The sequence below is a fragment of the Abramis brama genome (genome assembly GCF_963993115.1).
Source record: "Abramis brama genome assembly, chromosome: 4".
Lineage (NCBI taxonomy): Eukaryota > Metazoa > Chordata > Actinopteri > Cypriniformes > Leuciscidae > Abramis > Abramis brama.
Genome location: NC_139966.1, coordinates 46520624 through 46538433, shown reverse-complemented (window position 1 = coordinate 46538433; position 17810 = coordinate 46520624). Strand labels below are relative to the sequence as shown.

Sequence of the window (17810 nt, the reverse complement as noted above, 5' to 3'; positions counted from 1 at the left end):
TTTCAGGTACATAAATTGAATAAAGTAATACAAAAGATATTCAGTCAAGAGCAGTGAGTTGTCTTTTGTTGTTTGATTAACATTAAAAACAGAAGGCAGCAGGAATATTAAGCTGCTGTCACTTTAAAAGCTAATGCACAGATCCACTATAGGCAACTGATACATGACTACTGATGTGTTGATTTCTCTACTGTTTACTTTCACTTAAGAAATTACCGACTATGTTTACAAAGATACTCACCAAGACGGGCATTTTGAAATATTCTTTTGCGAATTTGTCAGTTCAAGCGCAGTAAGATGAGAAAGAGAATTCAATTCAATATTCATGAGCTGAGACGCGGCCTTCTGGGCACATAATATGATTATTTGTCATGTATGTATACTTTTAACATGTTCTGATGATTTTGTGCTACAGTATCTATCAGATTGTGCTACCATGCATGGTTTGAGGCCTTATTAACATCCAAACCCCAAACCTACCCTTGCAAATATAGTGATTGGTAGCACAATCTTATAGGTAGCATTATTTGTCAAGACAACAGAACTACCATTGTTCTGTTTTTACACTATAGAGGCAGCATTTTGCCTGTTAGAAATAAATGTTTTAATGTTATTTTAAGGTGGGGTAGAATGAAATTAACTATAAAAAAAACAGTGAATGTCAATGAATGAATTTATTAAATGGATTTGAGTACAATTACTGAAGGCTGAAGGTCTGCCACTTTACACTTTATCTAACACAATCAGCCAAAGTGAGACAGTAATATTTAAACACCTTACAAGAAAACCAACACATTTTTAATTATTTTATGCTTTGCAATGTATTCCCTGTTAACGGAAGTAACAAACAAAACTGGAACTGTTACAGTAATATGTGTTTATATTTAGTGAGCAATCTTATAAGTTAGAAATGAAAATCCTGTCAAAGGGGTTTTCTACCTTTCACAAGTGGCCACACCCACCAGTGTCATATTGCATAATTTAAAGAAACAGTGTCTGTTTAATTAAAGACTATTGTTATGCTTGTAAAGTGTAAACCCATTGTGCACAGTACAAACAAGCTTAAATGACCCACTTTACCTGAATTCTCCCAAGATACTAAATTTTGGTTTGTTTTTCACCAAACAATATCGTATACCCCCAGTAGGCTACACTTGGAATATGCGACACGTTTTGCATGGTACCATTCTATTCCATTCTACCATTGCATTTTCATTTTAGGGTTAAATAAATGTGTTAACAGCCACCCATATAAGTTAAGTTACTGCAATAAATTGTTGAATAATATTTTATTTACTTTCCAAATCAAATAGCTGATGTCCTTAAAATTATTATCTAGTCTTGCTCACTAGGGGGTGTTTCAGCAACCCTCTTAACACACATATGGGAAAGAATGATGGGGTTGTTCTATCCAAAGACAAACTTTGGATATGCATGCCATGAAATAAGCAGAAACAAGTAAGATAAGTAATATATAATTTTTATTAAAAAAAACAAACACACATCTCATACTGAATGCAGAAAAATAAATTAATATATTGCAAAAATCTATTAAATTAATCATCTTTTTTTAAAACTTTTTTTAAAAATGCTTTTACAATGCATTTACTTTGTAGTGGACTGTCTTAGGATGTTTAGCCCAAGTCAGTCACAACAGCAGCCACAAATGTGACCTTATAACACATAGCATGAAAGCACAGTTCCCATGCCGTTTGTGAAACTTCATAGAACATACAATAAATATTTAAAATAAATACATCCATAATAAATAATCCTTTGAATACAAAAAATAAAAAAATAAAAATAAAAATCCAATACTGCTGAGGAGGGTTTCAGAGTCACATTCTTGCAGAGCAGGATTCAAAAAGGTAGTGGAAGAGAATAATCGCCTCTCCGACTGCTTTGTTACGAGCTAGTGTCAAACTCTGAAGAATAAACACAATGGATATTAAAGGCATGCAGAACAACGCATCTTTCACTGATTTAATACTGAACAAAAACTTCAACTTACATTATGTCCATAGGCACTAAATCTCTCCTTGTATTTCACGACTTGTGCATGTTCTGCACTGTCGCTCTGTAAAAACAGAATGTTTAAGTACAGTGCACATAACAGTTGGTCAGCTGGTCAAAAATATCAAACCGTTTCAAACACTTACACAGTATGGTTTCAAAACTTGGGCGACCCTGTGCAGATCAGACCTCACAAAACGAATTTTTGGGTATTTATCAACGTGCTCATGATCATCTGCATGCAAGATGTGCTTTAGATAGTAATCCAGAATCATGGTGTTGATGCAACAAGTGTCCTCTTCCTAGAACAGATATTATCATAATGTATTAGTTTAATGCCATAACAGTTTAGTAATCTAACTGAAATCCACTGAAATGTATTTGATTAGTCAACAGTACTTATTCCATTGCTACAAATATCTGTTCCATTGTTATTGGTAACTAATTGCAACATTTTGTTGAAATCATTTCAACTATTCACCTCCAATTAGTATGTATTAGTCTCAACAATAGCTAGTGAACAGTGACTTTTAGCAAAAGAATAAGTATTAGTAAGTAATGAATAAGTATAGTAATGACTAATTGAGTAGATACTAGTTACACTTTAATCCAATTTAGACTCTCGACTAACTAAAAGTAACTTTGCAACTACATGTCAACTAACTCTCATTAGAGGATTAGACGACTGTTAGGTTGGGGTTAGTGGAATAAGTCGACAAGTACATGAATGTATGTTAGCGGATATTAAGCAGTCAACTAAAACTCCAATGACTGCTAGCTGACATGTAGTTGCAAAGTTACATTAAATTCACTTTAAAAAACGAGCTGAATCTTGTATAACTTGTAAAAAAAAATTGCATAACTTATTTTGATGAGTTAAAGCAATGTAAAAACATATGTTGACATAACTTACTGATCTTAGAAAACTTATTGGTTTTAGAATCTAACAGATATTATTCACAATTAGAACAAGTATAGTATCCAGTGGCAGTAACAGTCAAAATTGGATTGCTTACTAGTAAAATAATTATTACCACAATAAGTTAATTATCACACATACATTTAGCATAACCTTGGAGAAAACTGGAAGCAGTCGTGTTTCGTGGTCTTTGTCTTCCTTTTGTGCCTGCAAGGGTTAGCATAATGTTATACATTGTATTTTCAAATAAATAAATATCTAGGCTATATGATTACATATCTATATAAAAATTCAATAAGTTAAAACATGATAGATATTTTATGTATACAGCATATAAATTGCAGCTGAGGCATTCAAACGTACATGTTCAGTCATCACAGAGAGGTCGTTCCAGGTGACGGGGCTGTCTAAAGGCTTGGGCCGCGGCCGCATGAGGTGCATCGCCTGGCCGCTCACAAAGCACCAGCACATCACAGCAAGCAGAGTTAGGAACTTCATATTGCAGGTAGACGGGTGGATTCAGTGATATATGTCCTCTTATGTTGACTGATGTTCCCCGCAGACGAGATTTGGAGTGCATGTTGTGACTCTAGTCTAGAGCTTTTATATTCTCCAGCTTTGTCCCAGTTATCACCACAACGTCACTGTGGTATTGTCTCTTTACCTTTGGCGTAATCCCCCAACCTCTCTACCTGAAGTTTATCAGGTCAAACGGATCTCCGAGAAATCGTGCATGCTTCATATTCGCTGACTGTTATGATTGCATCGGAAATTCGTGTGACAGAAACAAATCTTCCAATAATTAGGCTGCAATAAAGACATAGAATGAGGAAGTGTTCTGAAGTGGACAGAGTGCTTCCTGTGAATTCCCCGCACTGGCGAATAGTATTAATAAGTGCGCGACAAAAATAAAATCTTTATTATGTACACACAGTTATTTCCACTTAATGTTGCTAGGTAGCCTTTCAATAACCCTTTTCCTGATCAGCATGTTATGAGTTTGAAAGATGCAAGTGCGAAAGGGAACGTATTACATCATAAACCAAATGTTGCTAAAAAAAAATCCTGTCAGGATGTTTGGGGAAGCTGTCAAACGCCTGTGACAGGAACAATAACGACCAATGCAATAAAAGAACAAGCGCGTATGATTGAATTCATTACATCAAACTGTGCAATGTATATTGCCGAGAGTGACATAAAAGGTCTGTGTATTTATGAATTTATGAAAGTTGCGTAATTTACTGACGTCAGAAAAGTCTCAAGGATCTGATTATCCTTGCGAAATTCTTTTTACATAGTTCTTCATTCATAAAAGTCATTCATAAAAATAATTACATTATTCAAAAATATATATTAATACGAAACTTAAAAGACGTGAATGGTTGAAGTTATTTAAAAATAACATATATATATATATATATATATATATAAAGAATATATTATATGTGTACAGTATGTGTACATATCAAACCCTTAAGAGTAACTCTTATTTTTTAATTCTGTCCTAATATTAACTAAGGCATGTCTGTGATGTGGACAGATAAAAATAGAATACTTTTTTTGGTGGCACAGCAGGTAAGAGCAGCAATGGCTATAAGAAACTTGCAGTGAGTCATATGTTGATTCAGTAGTCACTGGATTTGTTGAGTTCATTAAAGGTTTAGACTGACGCGAACTGCTAAAGTTTTAGAATGATTATTTCAAGAACCGGCCCCATAAGAGTCACTTATCCGTGAATCACGTGTTCTGCATGTAAAATATGGTGAAGAAAATACTGCTATGTGACATGTTATGCGTTCTGACAGAAATATGTGAATAAATAAATACGTACAACAACAAATTTGTTAATTGAATTTGAACACTTATTTTTCTCACACTATGTGCAATCCCTGATGTAGTAGGTGAGCCTGAATGTAATACTATTATGGTTTTATTGTGTTCAATTGCTCAACCTAGAGCTATTAAATATGAATATTTATCAGATTTAATTTTGTATCAAAGAGAAATATACATCATCTTCATATCTATCATACAAAAAAAATTACTTTTTTTGCTTTTTATAGTGTTTAATTAGCAAAATCATTTGTACTGAACGTGTCTAGTCATATTAAAAATGTAAGTAAATAAAATAAATTACAAATCTCTTTTCTTCATTTTAAATACCAGACTATCACAGAAACAAATCAGATTTTTAAAATTAGGAGAAAGAAATTTCAGGTTTACATCCTGAGGAGTTAATGGCTATTTTTCAGTCAATGCACAGCTGATGAATGGGCTTTGACACATTAGCGCTTTCCCCAGAAATCCTCCTTTCTTCTCTGAGCGCGGCCCAACAGCTCAGAGGCCACGGAGCATGAGGCCGCTGATCTAGATGAGATCTGAGACATCTTATCATCTGGATTTAATATGAAAAAGAGATTTTAAAAATGTTCAATGAGAAAAATATAAGAATAGTATTTCATTTCATTATAATTATAAAATATATAATAATTGTTATAAAAGACATTTTAAGATATTACTGTTTCCATAAATGAGTAATTAAGGGCAACATGTATGCACAAATAGTGCAGACATGCATCAGTGAAACCAGTGATATGAAATGCATTAGCGGTTCTTGATATGCGCACCACATCAAAAGACACGTTGATCCAATTCCTGTTCCTACTAAAACTGCTAGACAGTCATAAAAGCATGAAGTAGCCTAACTGTCTGTAACTGCTTATGGCTGCTAATATCTGCTAATATTAAGAAGATGATTTTACCATTATCTGACACACCAGAATCAGATTCAGGAAACAGAAACAGCTCTGGCCGAAAAATTCCCAGGTTACCTACAAACACAAAGAGGATATTGTGATAACGAATGGGTCGGATTACATAAATGAACGTAACATCATAGGCAGTGAAACTTAAATCATGTAATTTCCACTTTCTACACTGTACATATTTTGTAAGGTTGACTGGACGTACAAGTCAACAATATCTTATTTAATATAATTCAATCAACTTAACTACATTAGGTTAGACCAATGGTCAGATATAACAACTGACATTTTCAGACATTTACAGTTTTTCATTTAAAGCAGATTACCTTATAATGCTGTATATGTAACACTGAATAATTCTCAATACTGGCAGGGAAATAAAGTCACATTTGGCAGTAGTTTATAATGATTTTACATGTGTACTACTGATCAAATGTTTGGGGTTGGTACATTTTTTTAATGTCTCTTTTGCTCACCAAGGCTGCATTTATTTGATTAAAAAATACAGTAAACATATTAACATTGTGAAATATTATTGTGATTTAAAAAATCTACTTTTTCTATTTTTATACATTTTATGTAGTTTATTCCTGCAATGGCAAAGCCATTTTCAGCAGCCATAACTCTTCAGTCAAATGAATCTTCAGAAATCATTTTAATATGCTGATTTGGTGCTTTCTTATTATCATCAGAGTTTTAAACGGTTGTGTTGCTTAATATTTTTGTGGAATTTTATTTGAAATAGAAATATTTTGCGAAAGAGTCTTTAAAGTCACTTTTGATCAATTTAATGTGTCCTTGATGAATAAAAAAATATTATTTCTTTAAAATGAATAGTTTTGAATAGTAGTGCGTGTATGTATGTATGTATGTATGTATATATATACACATATATATTTTTTAATGAGTTAATTAGTTATTATCTTTATCATTTTAGTGATTAAATGACTGTTTACGTGTATAAGTTTTTTGAATGAAACTTTTCAAAGAACTAATTAATTTCAAATGCTTCTGAGGTATAAATGCAATAATTACAATTATGATAGTTCACTTGAATTGTCATAATTAGGAGATACGCAAGTATACGTCAATCAATAGGCGTATTAACTACACTTGACAGAAGTTAAATAATCTTTTGAAATAGATTACTCCAGGGGGACCAGGGAAAATCTGACCCGGTAGCATGTGGACAATACAGTGGTACCAAAATAATGCACTGACGTTAGTGGAAAAAACTAAACAGACACAAAAAAAGACAACAGGAGACTGACCTAGATTATTCTCCCCCTATTGCTGGCGGTAACCTAACCTCCCTCTACTCCTTCTGCTGGTAAATGACTCAGTCACGTTTCAATTGCGTGCTTATAGAGTGCCGGTTTTTCTTCCCATGTATGGATCGATGATCACGCAATCAAATAAAGCCATATTTTTGTAGCGCAAACTAAAATGTTCACTTCTAAATGTCTTTACAGCTTGTTAAGGCTCAGTGTGAATTCATAAAAGCTGCGATCGTTAGGCTTCTCATAATAAAACTCCCATGGCTGACATTAGATCTACATCAGTGGATGCTGAAAGGAAACATACCATTATGCTGAAACTCCGGGTTTCTCATCATGCCCTGAATTCTGTTGGGAAGTGGAGGGACAGCAGCTTTGTGACATTGGCTAGTCTGTTGTTTTTGTGTTGGCTTGGGTTGTCTTGGATGGGGGGTGTAGTCTGCTGCTTCCTCATCCTCAGCCCAAGCATCTTCACGCATGGGAAGTAGATCTATGGTGGTCAGACCAGCAGCCGGTGGGGAACGTTGCAAGCTTCCATTCTCAGCCTTCGCAATACAATGGAGTTTGAAATCTGAAGACAACGTATGACATAATATTGCACGTTTGACTTAAGAATCAGGTACCTTACTGTGTGGCTGCTGTGGAGAGCCGTCTATGATATGTTTATAAGGAGAGTGAGGTTTTCCTAAAGGTGGCTCACTCCTCCTAACTTTCCTGGAGGAATGTTTGATCTTCGGAGGAGAGACCAGCAAAGCTCCTCCTAATAAAATTAATACATAATATTAACATTTTAAAAAATTCTTCTTTTTTTTTTTCTTAATTGATTACAAAGTATGTCTAACGAACGAGAGACTTGGAGTCATTCTGACTGCAAACCATTAAATCAAATTGAAACTGTTGCACGATGGCAAAAGTAAAGGTTCAAAGTGACGGATGTACCGTCTGCACAGAAAACCACAGCTGTCTGTAAAACCAAGTTAAACTAAAACATTATTCATTATTAATAGGTCGATGTGGCCTGAACTTTTGAAAGTATTATTAAGTATGTTTGTTACCAGTGGATGGAGTTGTCCGATCGTGATGCGTTCTTTGTACAGTCATGGTCCTCAGTTTGGGGGTTGGTAATCTGCCCGCATCTGCAGACCCCTCCACCACCAATGATGACTCAGTTTCCAATAGTTGCAACCTACAAAAGATATGCGAAACGTCTGAATGAAAACTGCAACGGCATAGGCAGAAACATTTTGTATGCAAGACTCCTTGCTCCTGGATTTGGTAGACTAGCCAAAAGGATGCTGGACTTAACTATGAAAACCCCACTGTAAAGTGTTTTGCATCTTTCAGAACTGAACTGGAAATTACTTCTAAATTCCAATACTATTCTTGAATTAAATTTTCATATAATATATCAAATTTATATATAATATAAAATAAAAATATATATAATACCTTTTATTTTTCATTTGAATGATTCTTAAACTAAATTATTTTAAATAATTTGTAATTAATAATCTTTATATATATATATTATTTGTATCTCTGTGTTCATTTCTTTGAATTGTAATTCATTAACTTCCTCTTCATTTCAATTCAAATTCCAGCTCAACTTGCTGTGTTGCAGCCAACTCAATTCAAATTCTTCAAATCGGACTTTTGCCCAACAATGAGACCGTCATGTCCATGTTGGTTCTAGTGTTGGCAGGTTCTCTTATCTCGAATATCTCAAATGCAACTGAGGTGAGGTGACAATTCAGAGAAACAACAAGCACATACCTGTAATTTCTCTCCTTCATGTTTCCATGATCATCTTTTGGATTCCACTGATTTTTTTCAACTGTGAACTCTTCCTGTGAAATCTCAGACTCATTTCTCTCTCCATGTCCCTCTTCTTCATCCCAGGCCAACTTCCTCTGCACAGGGAGGGTGGGGTCCTCTCCTAGAGAGCTTCTCCTGCTGGCTGCCACAGAAGCAGAAGGTCCAGGGCTAGAGCTTGCCCTGGCACTGCCAGCCCTAAATAGACATGCCAAAGAGACCAGGTCATTAATAAAAGAAAGCTCTGAACTGACTATAAGAATGATGATGCCTGAGCTCTGCTCACCTGGCCAGGTCCAGAGCCTCAATGATAGGGCTGCTACTAGTGCTTCTGCAGGCCTCAGATTCAATGGAGGATGAGGAGGTGCCATTCGAAGGCTCCCACATCCAGTTGTGATCTGACAGGATCTGATTCAAGTGTTGCCGAGAAAAATGAGTTCCCCATGCCCGTTTCCTGTAGGCCTCTGCCTTCTCACGTAGCTCCCGCACCTGTCGAAAAACAGCAGAACTTTAGAATTGTGATAAATCAGAGCCTGGAAAAATAGGACAACGCTACAGATAATATGTGTGGACAAGAAGGCTGATAATTCATAGCAAGCATAGACAAAACACTGCTTTAGATATTCAGGACTCAACAATAAGAATGTCGAGCTGACCCAGTGAGATTCTGGGCCAGCTGACGTAATGTTTTAAAAATCATTATTTAATTATAATAAAAATTTAAATTTAAAAGTAGTAAACTTTTTTGTCAAGAAAATATATTTCTTTCAAACGTGTATAAAAATATGTTGGTAAAAATCTAAATTTTCTGAGGTGGGAAAATCAATTGTTAAGCCCTGATATTGTAATTATACATGCTTAACATAAATTTGATGAATCATTATAAATTCACATCATGCAACATTGTCAGATCCGCTTCGAAACCTGTGGAGAATGCGTGTAAAAGTGGAGGCAGTCATGCTCCGCTCCTAAAGAGCTGACTCAAAAAGACACCCCTGTCCCATATGGCTAGACTTGCATAAGTTTTGCTGGAGACGCATTGAAGCACACTTGACACCATAACCTAAAATCTAGTACTTCTGTCTTACAAAAGTTACATTGTTTTTACAGGGTCAGCATGATACGAAAACGATAAGATTTACAGTCTAGCAAACAAATTTTAAGGACGTACACCTTAAAATAAAGAGTCAAGCACTGAATTTATCATCATGACAGATGCTGACCATGTAAAAAACAAAGAAATCAGATCAAATAATTTACCAAGCAGCAAAGGTCATAGTGTGACACTCTCATAGAAATTGAGAAATTGTGATAAATTATATAATATGACAAATATTAATTATACTACATCTTTTTACAAAAAAATATTATTTTTGTCCCCCTCTGTCAATTTAATTTATACTCTAGCTGTGTATTGTTTTGGTTTACTTTTGAAATTGGGCAATATTGTTGGCTCCTCTAATATGCTAATATTGATTCAGATCTACTCTGTTCCTACCCTCATTTGTAATTCACTGCTTAATGAATAACGAATTAATAAATAAATAAATAAGTAAATACATTAAAGTACAATTAGGTGTTATGAACTGTACCTTAACGTTTAGCTATGCTTTTATATAATCAGTAAGTGAGCCAAAAGTCAATATAGGGTTACACCTGAAAGCAAAAAAAAAAACAGCCAAACCACAGACAACTTCAAAGTTCCAAGTATGCTGACAGATAACATCTTGATGACTGATCCCACATGCACACATACACAGATTGAACACACACACACTTCAAGTCTAGGTCTATATGAGATGATACCATTTAGTCGAAGTTTGAATGATGTCATACATTTGATGTGGCAGCACAGAACAGATACACATAAGCAAATGCAGGTATACAGCAGCAGCAGCAGCTAGGGAATGGATGTAACAGGCAGTACAGTTACCTCATGATACCAGTCGTGAAAACCATCACACTCCTGCAAGATTAATCACACAGACCAGTGATTAGAGAGATTATGTATCTGTTTCCTAATAGCTCTGCCACTTTAATCTACCACAGCTCAAGCTTTCATGTCATGCGGTGTCAAAATTGCTCTTGAATTACTATTCTAGCCTTCATACCCTCTGGTCATTTTTTATTTGCTGTGTTTAAGTCACCCTTGTGAACGTTATTTAATTGAAGTTCTAGAAATACTTTTTTAAGATTTAAAATAATTTAGAAACTATTCCTTTAGCATTCAATACTAGAATTGTATGAATAAAAGCCTAAATTCAATATGTCCATTATATAGAGCAATTCAGTTTCTTTAGAAAGTTTGGACAAAACCACTCAATTCATATGGATTTGTTTGATGATGTCTTTACAAATTTGTCGCTTTAAAAAGTTCATAGACTTTCAATGGAGGGACAGAAATCTCTCAGATTTCATTTAAAATATCTTAATTTGTGTTTCGAAGATTAACCAAAGTCTTATGGGTTTGGGACGAAATGAGGGTGAGTAAATGATGACAATTTTTGGGTGAACTAACTCTTTAATTCATGAATTTTATTTTTATTTTAGGCCTGCACATTTTGTTCCCATAGATTTGTTTTCTTTTTCCAGAAGCTCACCTCCTCCTTTGCAGGTCTGATCTTCACCCACGCTTTATCTCTGTAGCTGTAATGGACGGGAGAACGGAAGTTGGATCTGTACTCAGTTTTTACCTTCCTGTCAAACAGAAAAAGAGGTAGACTGGTAAATACTCGTGGAATAAAAAAAAAATATTCGACACAATTTGCAATGCGGGTGTCAAAATAAATATGTTGTGCTTATGTGCTGCTTATGCAAAATGCATGAAACGGCCATATGAAATTAATTTTCTGTGTTGTTTCTGTTTTTTTCCAGTCCTGTAAAAAAAATTACAACAGTCACCTCATTGCCTTGGGTGAAGGGTCTCTCAGGGCACAAGGTGACCTCACTTCCTGTTTCTGTAGATAGGTGACTTCCTCTTCGGGGCTTGACTTCCTGCTGTGTTGTCGCTCCTTCTTCTTCTTCCTCTTACTCTGGTATGGTGGGCATTTAGGCAAAAGCACAAGAAATACTATGTCAAAGGTACAAACATTTTTTTAAATGTATACTTCCTCACTATACATTGGTCAGCATGTGTAAAATATAAGATATATTAAGATGAATTTTAGTTATCTATAGTCGGATGCATTAACATTGTTACTGTCCCTCACATGCAATCAACTGTGTCTGTCAGTGTTTGATCAAATGGCCCATACAGGTGATCTAAAAATAGGTTGTTGAAACAGGTTCATCCGGCTCCATACTAATTAGGAGATACTTGGAAAGTTTGATGTATGTGACTAGGCTGAATGTATATGCACCAAAATTTTGTGACTCAGAACTAAGCGATTTTCTTTGAATGCGTGAGACTTCCCATTCATTAGAAACTATAGGGAAATAACTCGAAGAATAACAAAGAGCAGTAAACGGTAAATCTATTTGCACTACAAACAAGTTTGTTTATGATTATGATAATTAATTAAAATAGTATGACAGCAAATAGCAGTTTGCAATATCAAGCAGCATAACGGACTATATTGTACAGCTAATTTAACTGGAAGCGAATGACACCTGAAGCTTTTCAAGTTACAAATGCCCGCACCCAATCTTACGTTCAAAATAAGGGGCATATTTCAATGTACCTTCTCTGGGGTTGTGTTCTCTGTATGAAGCAGAGGGACCTCATACTGTTCAACATCTCGCCTCAAGCGCGGTGGTCTGGGAGGAGGTGATCCTTTGAAACTTCTCTTGTACTCGCTCTCGATGATTACAGGGTTTGATTTGAAGGGTGGGATGGCTCTATTGTTACTGTACAACATCTAAAACAGACATGAAATTATCCAGAACACCAAAAGGTCCAATGAAAAATTTATTTTCGATGAATAATTAAAATTAAAATTATAATTATAAATAAATAAAATTAATAATAACATACTTAATTATAACACACACACACATACATACACACATACATACATATACATATACATATATATATATATATATATATATATATATATATATATATATATATATATATATGTATGTATGTATGTATGTATGTATGTGTGTATGTATGTATGTATGTATGTATGTATGTGTGTGTGTGTGTGTATATATATATATATATATATGTGTGTGTGTGTGTGTGTGTGTGTGTGTGTGTGTGTGTGTATGTGTATAAAATAAACATAGTGGCATGCAAAACTGTACTGCCATCTACTGGAAGAGTGTTTTTATAGGTAAGAAATGCACACAAAAACAATCAAGGCATTCAAATACGCATCAATAATTCATATCTTGCACTTTTGCTCACCTGAAGTGTTTTCTTATATTTTATTAAAATATAAGAAAACACTTCAGGTGAGCAAAAGTGCTCTGTCAAATAATATGTCAGTTAATCTGGCCAAGGACTGGACGCAAGCCTATGTGTGATGATAAATTATTTTGAATTGTGACAGTGCTGATAAAATTGCAAGGACGTACCTCGTGTGCAGCAAGCAGGGGCGAATTGGCCACAGGCGTTTTCCACATGAACTGTCGCTGGTACTCTGAGCTCAAACGGCCATTTCTCTGTTGCTCAGACCTCAGTCCTGCTTTTTTCCGCAGTGCATGGTTAATCTAATAGACAATACAAGCTCTGAATTACTGCAACTGCATTGATGGTGGTACTGATAGTTAATAATACAATTCTAATTGTTATACACCAATTATGAAAAATTTAAAAAATATATATATTATAATAAATATTAAGACTGGGCCTTTGAATATGTGTGTGTGTGTGTGTATGTGTGTGTGTGTGTGTGTGTGTGTGTGTGTATGTAATTAATTGTGGTTTAGAAACACAGAGGAATCTTCTCCTCAAGGGGAATAACTTGCTATTCCCCATTAACTCAATTTTGCACCGATATACACTTTTAACACTGACTTATAACCAGACTCACTCCATTTAGTCTCTGCTGGTCAGCAGCAGTGGTGGATGTCCGAGCTGCTTGCAGCTTTGCTTGTAATTGGTGGGATGGTGCAGTGGTGCCCTCTGGTGGCACGGGGTCTCTTGGGGCTAGAGGGGTCACCACTCTTTCTGCACTAGGGGATCTGAGCACAGGTGTGACAGGAGGAGGTGTGACAGGCCTGCTCTTCTCCTGACGGTGTGGAGATGAAACATGCCCTTCCCAGTGGAAAGAACTGGATACCTGAGGTGGATAAAATGGCACTTTCCTTTTGGATATGAATTGGGGTTCCCGAGTAATTCCTTTAAATGATAGAAAAAGATCAATCAGTTCAATATTAACCAAGATTAACCAATAAGTGTGATAAGCTTATTCATTTTTATGAATATTTGTATGTATCTATCTATCTATCTATCTATGTCTATATCTATATATGTGTCTGTCTGATCTATCATCTATCTATCTATCTATCTATCTATCTATCTATCTATCTATCTATCACATACTTGACTGGTCAGAGGACAGTCCTGCCAGTCGCATCCTGCGATGTGGAGAATCGCTTCTGGGTCGTGTTGTTCGACTCTTGTATTTACTCCGATACTCGCTGATTCCCTATTAGAAGAAGAGCATACAAGAAACAAGTACACTTTATAGCACAAGTAAATCGGTATATTTAAATGGGCGGTATAATAAATTACTTATCTGATTTATTAGAAAACCCATGCTTAATAACTAGCTCTTAGCTGACAATTTGGATAATCTTGATGCCATTGCCTTTTAATCCGTACACAAACTTCTTCAAGAAATTACAGGAAGTCCCGACAGTAGCTTGTAAAGGGTTTAAGTTACTGTTTAAGTTTAACACGTTACTTAATACAGTCACGTAGTTCCTCTTTGTTTTCGGCAAAGCGTAAACTATATTTTACTAGAATTCCTATGAATGTATATTTGGTTAACGTTACCTAAAAGTAAACAACCAGACTAAATATCAAAACTGAAAGCATTTCTGCAGCGCGCGCTCTATGTTCCTTAAAACAAATGACGTCGCACGAGCGCGTGCACCTTCAATCTGTGTTAAAAAACAATGGATAGTTAAAATAACTCACCTTAAAATGCACAGTCATTTTGAGTCAGAGCTAATGGTGACTAGTGCACAAAGAGGTCCGTGAACAAAAGAAGTGGGTTTTTTTTTTTTTTTTTGCTACTCGCTTAGTGGAGTGAGATTAGATTCGGTTGCAGGCTCGAGCTGTTACCTTGGTGAGGGCTGCAGCGTCCCACGATACGCGCATGCGCACGGCTGTAAACCGCTTTGTTATGACGCTTTACTGCACCATGTGTTTCCTAGTGGTCAATGCTGTTTTTCCTGAATCCAAAACAAACATTAAAATAAAATAAGATCTTTATTTCTTAAAAATTTCTGTAACACTTTGATTTCTTTTTTAAGCAAAAAGCTAAATTGTAAAACAAATGCTCAAAAATGAAATAAAAGAAGTCCCCTTAAAATTTTAAACTCATATATATCTTTTTTGCTTCAAAAATATATTCATCAACGCTGATTATTTTCAACCACCAGATGGTAGTAAACGGTGTGGAAAAGCATCCAGGAATACATACTGTATTGTTCCAGAGACAACAAATAAAGATATAAAGAATAGATGGTACTGGCGTCTTTATTCCATGTGGCACACAAAGCATGTCTCCATTACAACCACTTCCTCTAGGGAATGCACTTCATCTTATACAACACATTACTGCCACCTGCAGGCATAAATCAGTACTCATCACAATAGATACTCATTACATCTCTTTTCCTTTTTTTTTTTTTTTTTTTTTTTTTTTAACACATTAGATTCACAATTACTAATAATTCATATCAGCCCAACTGTAAAAAATGTACAATCAGTTCATTTCATTTTTTTTTCCATTTTTTTCATAAGTCCATTCGAACAGGAGCTTTTCGAACTCGATTAGTTCTCCGTAAGAGAGGTATGTCAGTCTTTGGTACAGATAACTCGAGTTCAGGAATTTGTTCTGCAGAATTAAACATACCTGGAGATAGCATTTCATGACGTTGCAGATCAACAGGGGGCATTTCACAAGACTGCAGTTCTGCAGACAGAGTTGGCTCATCAACAAGAGGACATTTCTCTGCAGTCTTAAGCAAGCTCTGTCGATTTCTCCGCAATGTCTGTCCATCTTCTGTTTGAACCAGATATGATCTTGGGTTTACCTCTTTTAGGACTGTAGCTTTCTTTTTCCATCCAGTAGGCTCCGCAATTCTAACTGTATCTCGTTCAGAAAGAGGTTTCAGATGTCGAGCTCCCTTGTCATAATATTCTTTCTGCTTCTCTTTAAGATGTTGCATCTCTTTCAATGATAGACTGTTGTTTTCTGTTTTCAGGGATACTTTTGGCAGTGTATCACGCAGTTTTCGGTTCATCAATAACTCACCAGGAGATAATCCACAACTGAGTGGAGAAGAACGGTAACTCAGAAGAGACAGATTTATATCAGACCTGCTTGCTGTGGCTTTTTTCATAAGTCTTTTTACAATTTGTACCCCTTTTTCTGCTTTACCATTTGCCTTTGGATAAAGTGGGCTTGAAGTAGTATGTTTAAAGCCATACTGTTCCGCAAACAGTTTGAATTCACAACTAGTGTACTGAGGACCATTGTCACTTTGCACAATATGAGGAATTCCATGCCTTGCAAAGATGCTTTTCATGCATTGAATCATGTCATTCGATGTTGTATGATGGAGCTGTTCAACTTCAGGATAATTGGAATAATAATCGATAACCACCAGATAATCCTTACCATTCAACTGGAAAAGATCAGTTCCTACTTTTTGCCACGGTTCAGTAGGATGAGCAGCTATCATCATAGGTTCTTTGGCCAGTTTATAATGATGACTTAGACAGACGTCACACTGATTGATGTATTTCTCAATGTGCACATTAATTCCAGGCCAGAAAACAGCTTGTCTAGCTCTTCTCTTGCATTTTTCGATACCAAGATGTCCCTCATGAATTCTACGAAGCATGTCGTGGCGCATTGATACTGGAATGACAATTCTGTTAATTCTCAACAGCATTCCCTCAACCACACTCAGTTCTGCCCTTAAAGGAAAGTATTGTGGACACTTGCCTTTGATCCATCCATGTTGAAGGTGTGCAATAACCCTCTGCAATTCAGCGTCCTTTGCAGTTTCCTCTGCGATCAGCTTTAACATCTCATCTGAAACTGGTAACGCTGAATACACCATACTCACATGTCTCTCAACTTCGTCCATTTTGCTGATCTCCGAAGCTACTGGTGCTCGAGACAGTGCATCAGCCACAATGATATACTTTCCAGGTGTATAGACAAGATTCAGATCATATCTTTGTAATTTCATCATCATGCGTTGAATTCGAGGTGACATATCATTTAAGTTCTTTTGAATGATGGAGATTAATGGTTTATGATCCGTCTCTACTGTAAAAGTAGGTAATCCATAGACATATCCATGAAATTTTTCACAGCCAAATACTAAACCCAAAGTCTCCTTCTCTATTTGTGAATATCGTCTTTCAGTCTCTGTCATAGATCGAGAAGCATAGGCCACAGGTCTCCAGGAATCCTCAAAGGCCTGAAGAAGCACCGCCCCCAATCCATCCTGAGAGGCGTCTGTAGAGATCTTAGTTGGTCGTGTGTGATCAAAAAAAACAAGGACAGGTTCAGTAGTAAGAGTCTCCTTTAACTGCTTCCATTCTTGATCATGTACTGAAGTCCAGACAAACTCCTGATCATTTTGTAACAACTTTCTCATATGGGTAGTTTTAGCTGACAAATTTGGCAGAAATTTTCCCAGGAAGTTCACCATTCCCAAAGCACGCAGAATTCCCTTCTTATCCGTAGGTGGAGGCATATCAAGGAGGGCTTGCACTTTTTCATCCACAGCCGCTTTTTGTCCAATAGCAACAACATACAACTCAAACTGCTGTTTGAAAGTCCTCCAATGTGCATCAACATTTCCACACAACTTCAACGATCC

General features: G+C 35.8%; 2 protein-coding genes across 5 annotated transcripts; both read right to left on the bottom strand.

Moving 5' to 3' along the window:
- Positions 1–1464: 1464 nt before the first annotated feature.
- Positions 1465–3809, bottom strand: il22 (interleukin 22). Its single transcript, XM_084110921.1, has 5 exons — positions 3296–3809; positions 3074–3139; positions 2160–2315; positions 2012–2077; positions 1465–1925 (listed from the first exon to the last, which is right to left on the bottom strand). The coding sequence occupies exons 1-5, from the start codon at positions 3428–3430 to the stop codon at positions 1839–1841; spliced, it is 510 nt and encodes a 169-aa protein (XP_083967047.1). The 5' UTR covers positions 3431–3809; the 3' UTR covers positions 1465–1838.
- A 1036-nt stretch (positions 3810–4845) lies between these two features.
- On the bottom strand, positions 4846–15507 carry mdm1 (Mdm1 nuclear protein). 4 transcript variants are annotated; one of them, XM_084110917.1, is made up of 16 exons: positions 15389–15507; positions 15028–15137; positions 14281–14386; positions 13769–14076; positions 13311–13445; positions 12467–12643; positions 11688–11818; positions 11387–11483; positions 10720–10752; positions 9073–9275; positions 8748–8984; positions 8030–8160; positions 7598–7734; positions 7282–7519; positions 5695–5763; positions 4846–5327 (listed from the first exon to the last, which is right to left on the bottom strand). In XM_084110917.1, the coding sequence occupies exons 2-16, from the start codon at positions 15061–15063 to the stop codon at positions 5218–5220; spliced, it is 2148 nt and encodes a 715-aa protein (XP_083967043.1). In that variant the 5' UTR covers positions 15064–15137; positions 15389–15507; the 3' UTR covers positions 4846–5217. The 4 variants fall into 4 exon arrangements, with proteins under 4 accessions (XP_083967043.1, XP_083967044.1, XP_083967045.1 ...); XM_084110918.1 differs by having other exon boundaries at positions 14881–15137; positions 15389–15484; XM_084110919.1 differs by lacking the exons at positions 15028–15137; positions 15389–15507 and adding an exon at positions 14549–14784.
- Between the last annotated feature and the right edge of the window lie 2303 nt (positions 15508–17810).

What these genes read in the sequence shown, in the direction of transcription:
- mdm1 (XM_084110917.1), bottom strand. Translation starts at nt 15,063, where the DNA reads ATGCGCGTATCGTGGGACGCTGCAGCCCTCACCAAG. An exon ending in ACTGTCCTCTGACCAGTCAA is followed by an intron (nt 14,077 to 14,280) that starts GTATGTGATAGA and finishes TATCATTTAAAG; the next exon opens with GAATTACTCGGGAACCCCAA. An exon ending in TCAGACCTGCAAAGGAGGAG is followed by an intron (nt 10,753 to 11,386) that starts GTGAGCTTCTGG and finishes TTAATCTTGCAG; the next exon opens with GAGTGTGATGGTTTTCACGA.
- il22 (XM_084110921.1), bottom strand. Translation starts at nt 3,430, where the DNA reads ATGAAGTTCCTAACTCTGCTTGCTGTGATGTGCTGGTGCTTTGTGAGC. An exon ending in TCTCTGTGATGACTGAACAT is followed by an intron (nt 3,140 to 3,295) that starts GTACGTTTGAAT and finishes TAACCCTTGCAG; the next exon opens with GCACAAAAGGAAGACAAAGA. An exon ending in TTAGTGCCTATGGACATAAT is followed by an intron (nt 1,926 to 2,011) that starts GTAAGTTGAAGT and finishes TTTATTCTTCAG; the next exon opens with AGTTTGACACTAGCTCGTAA.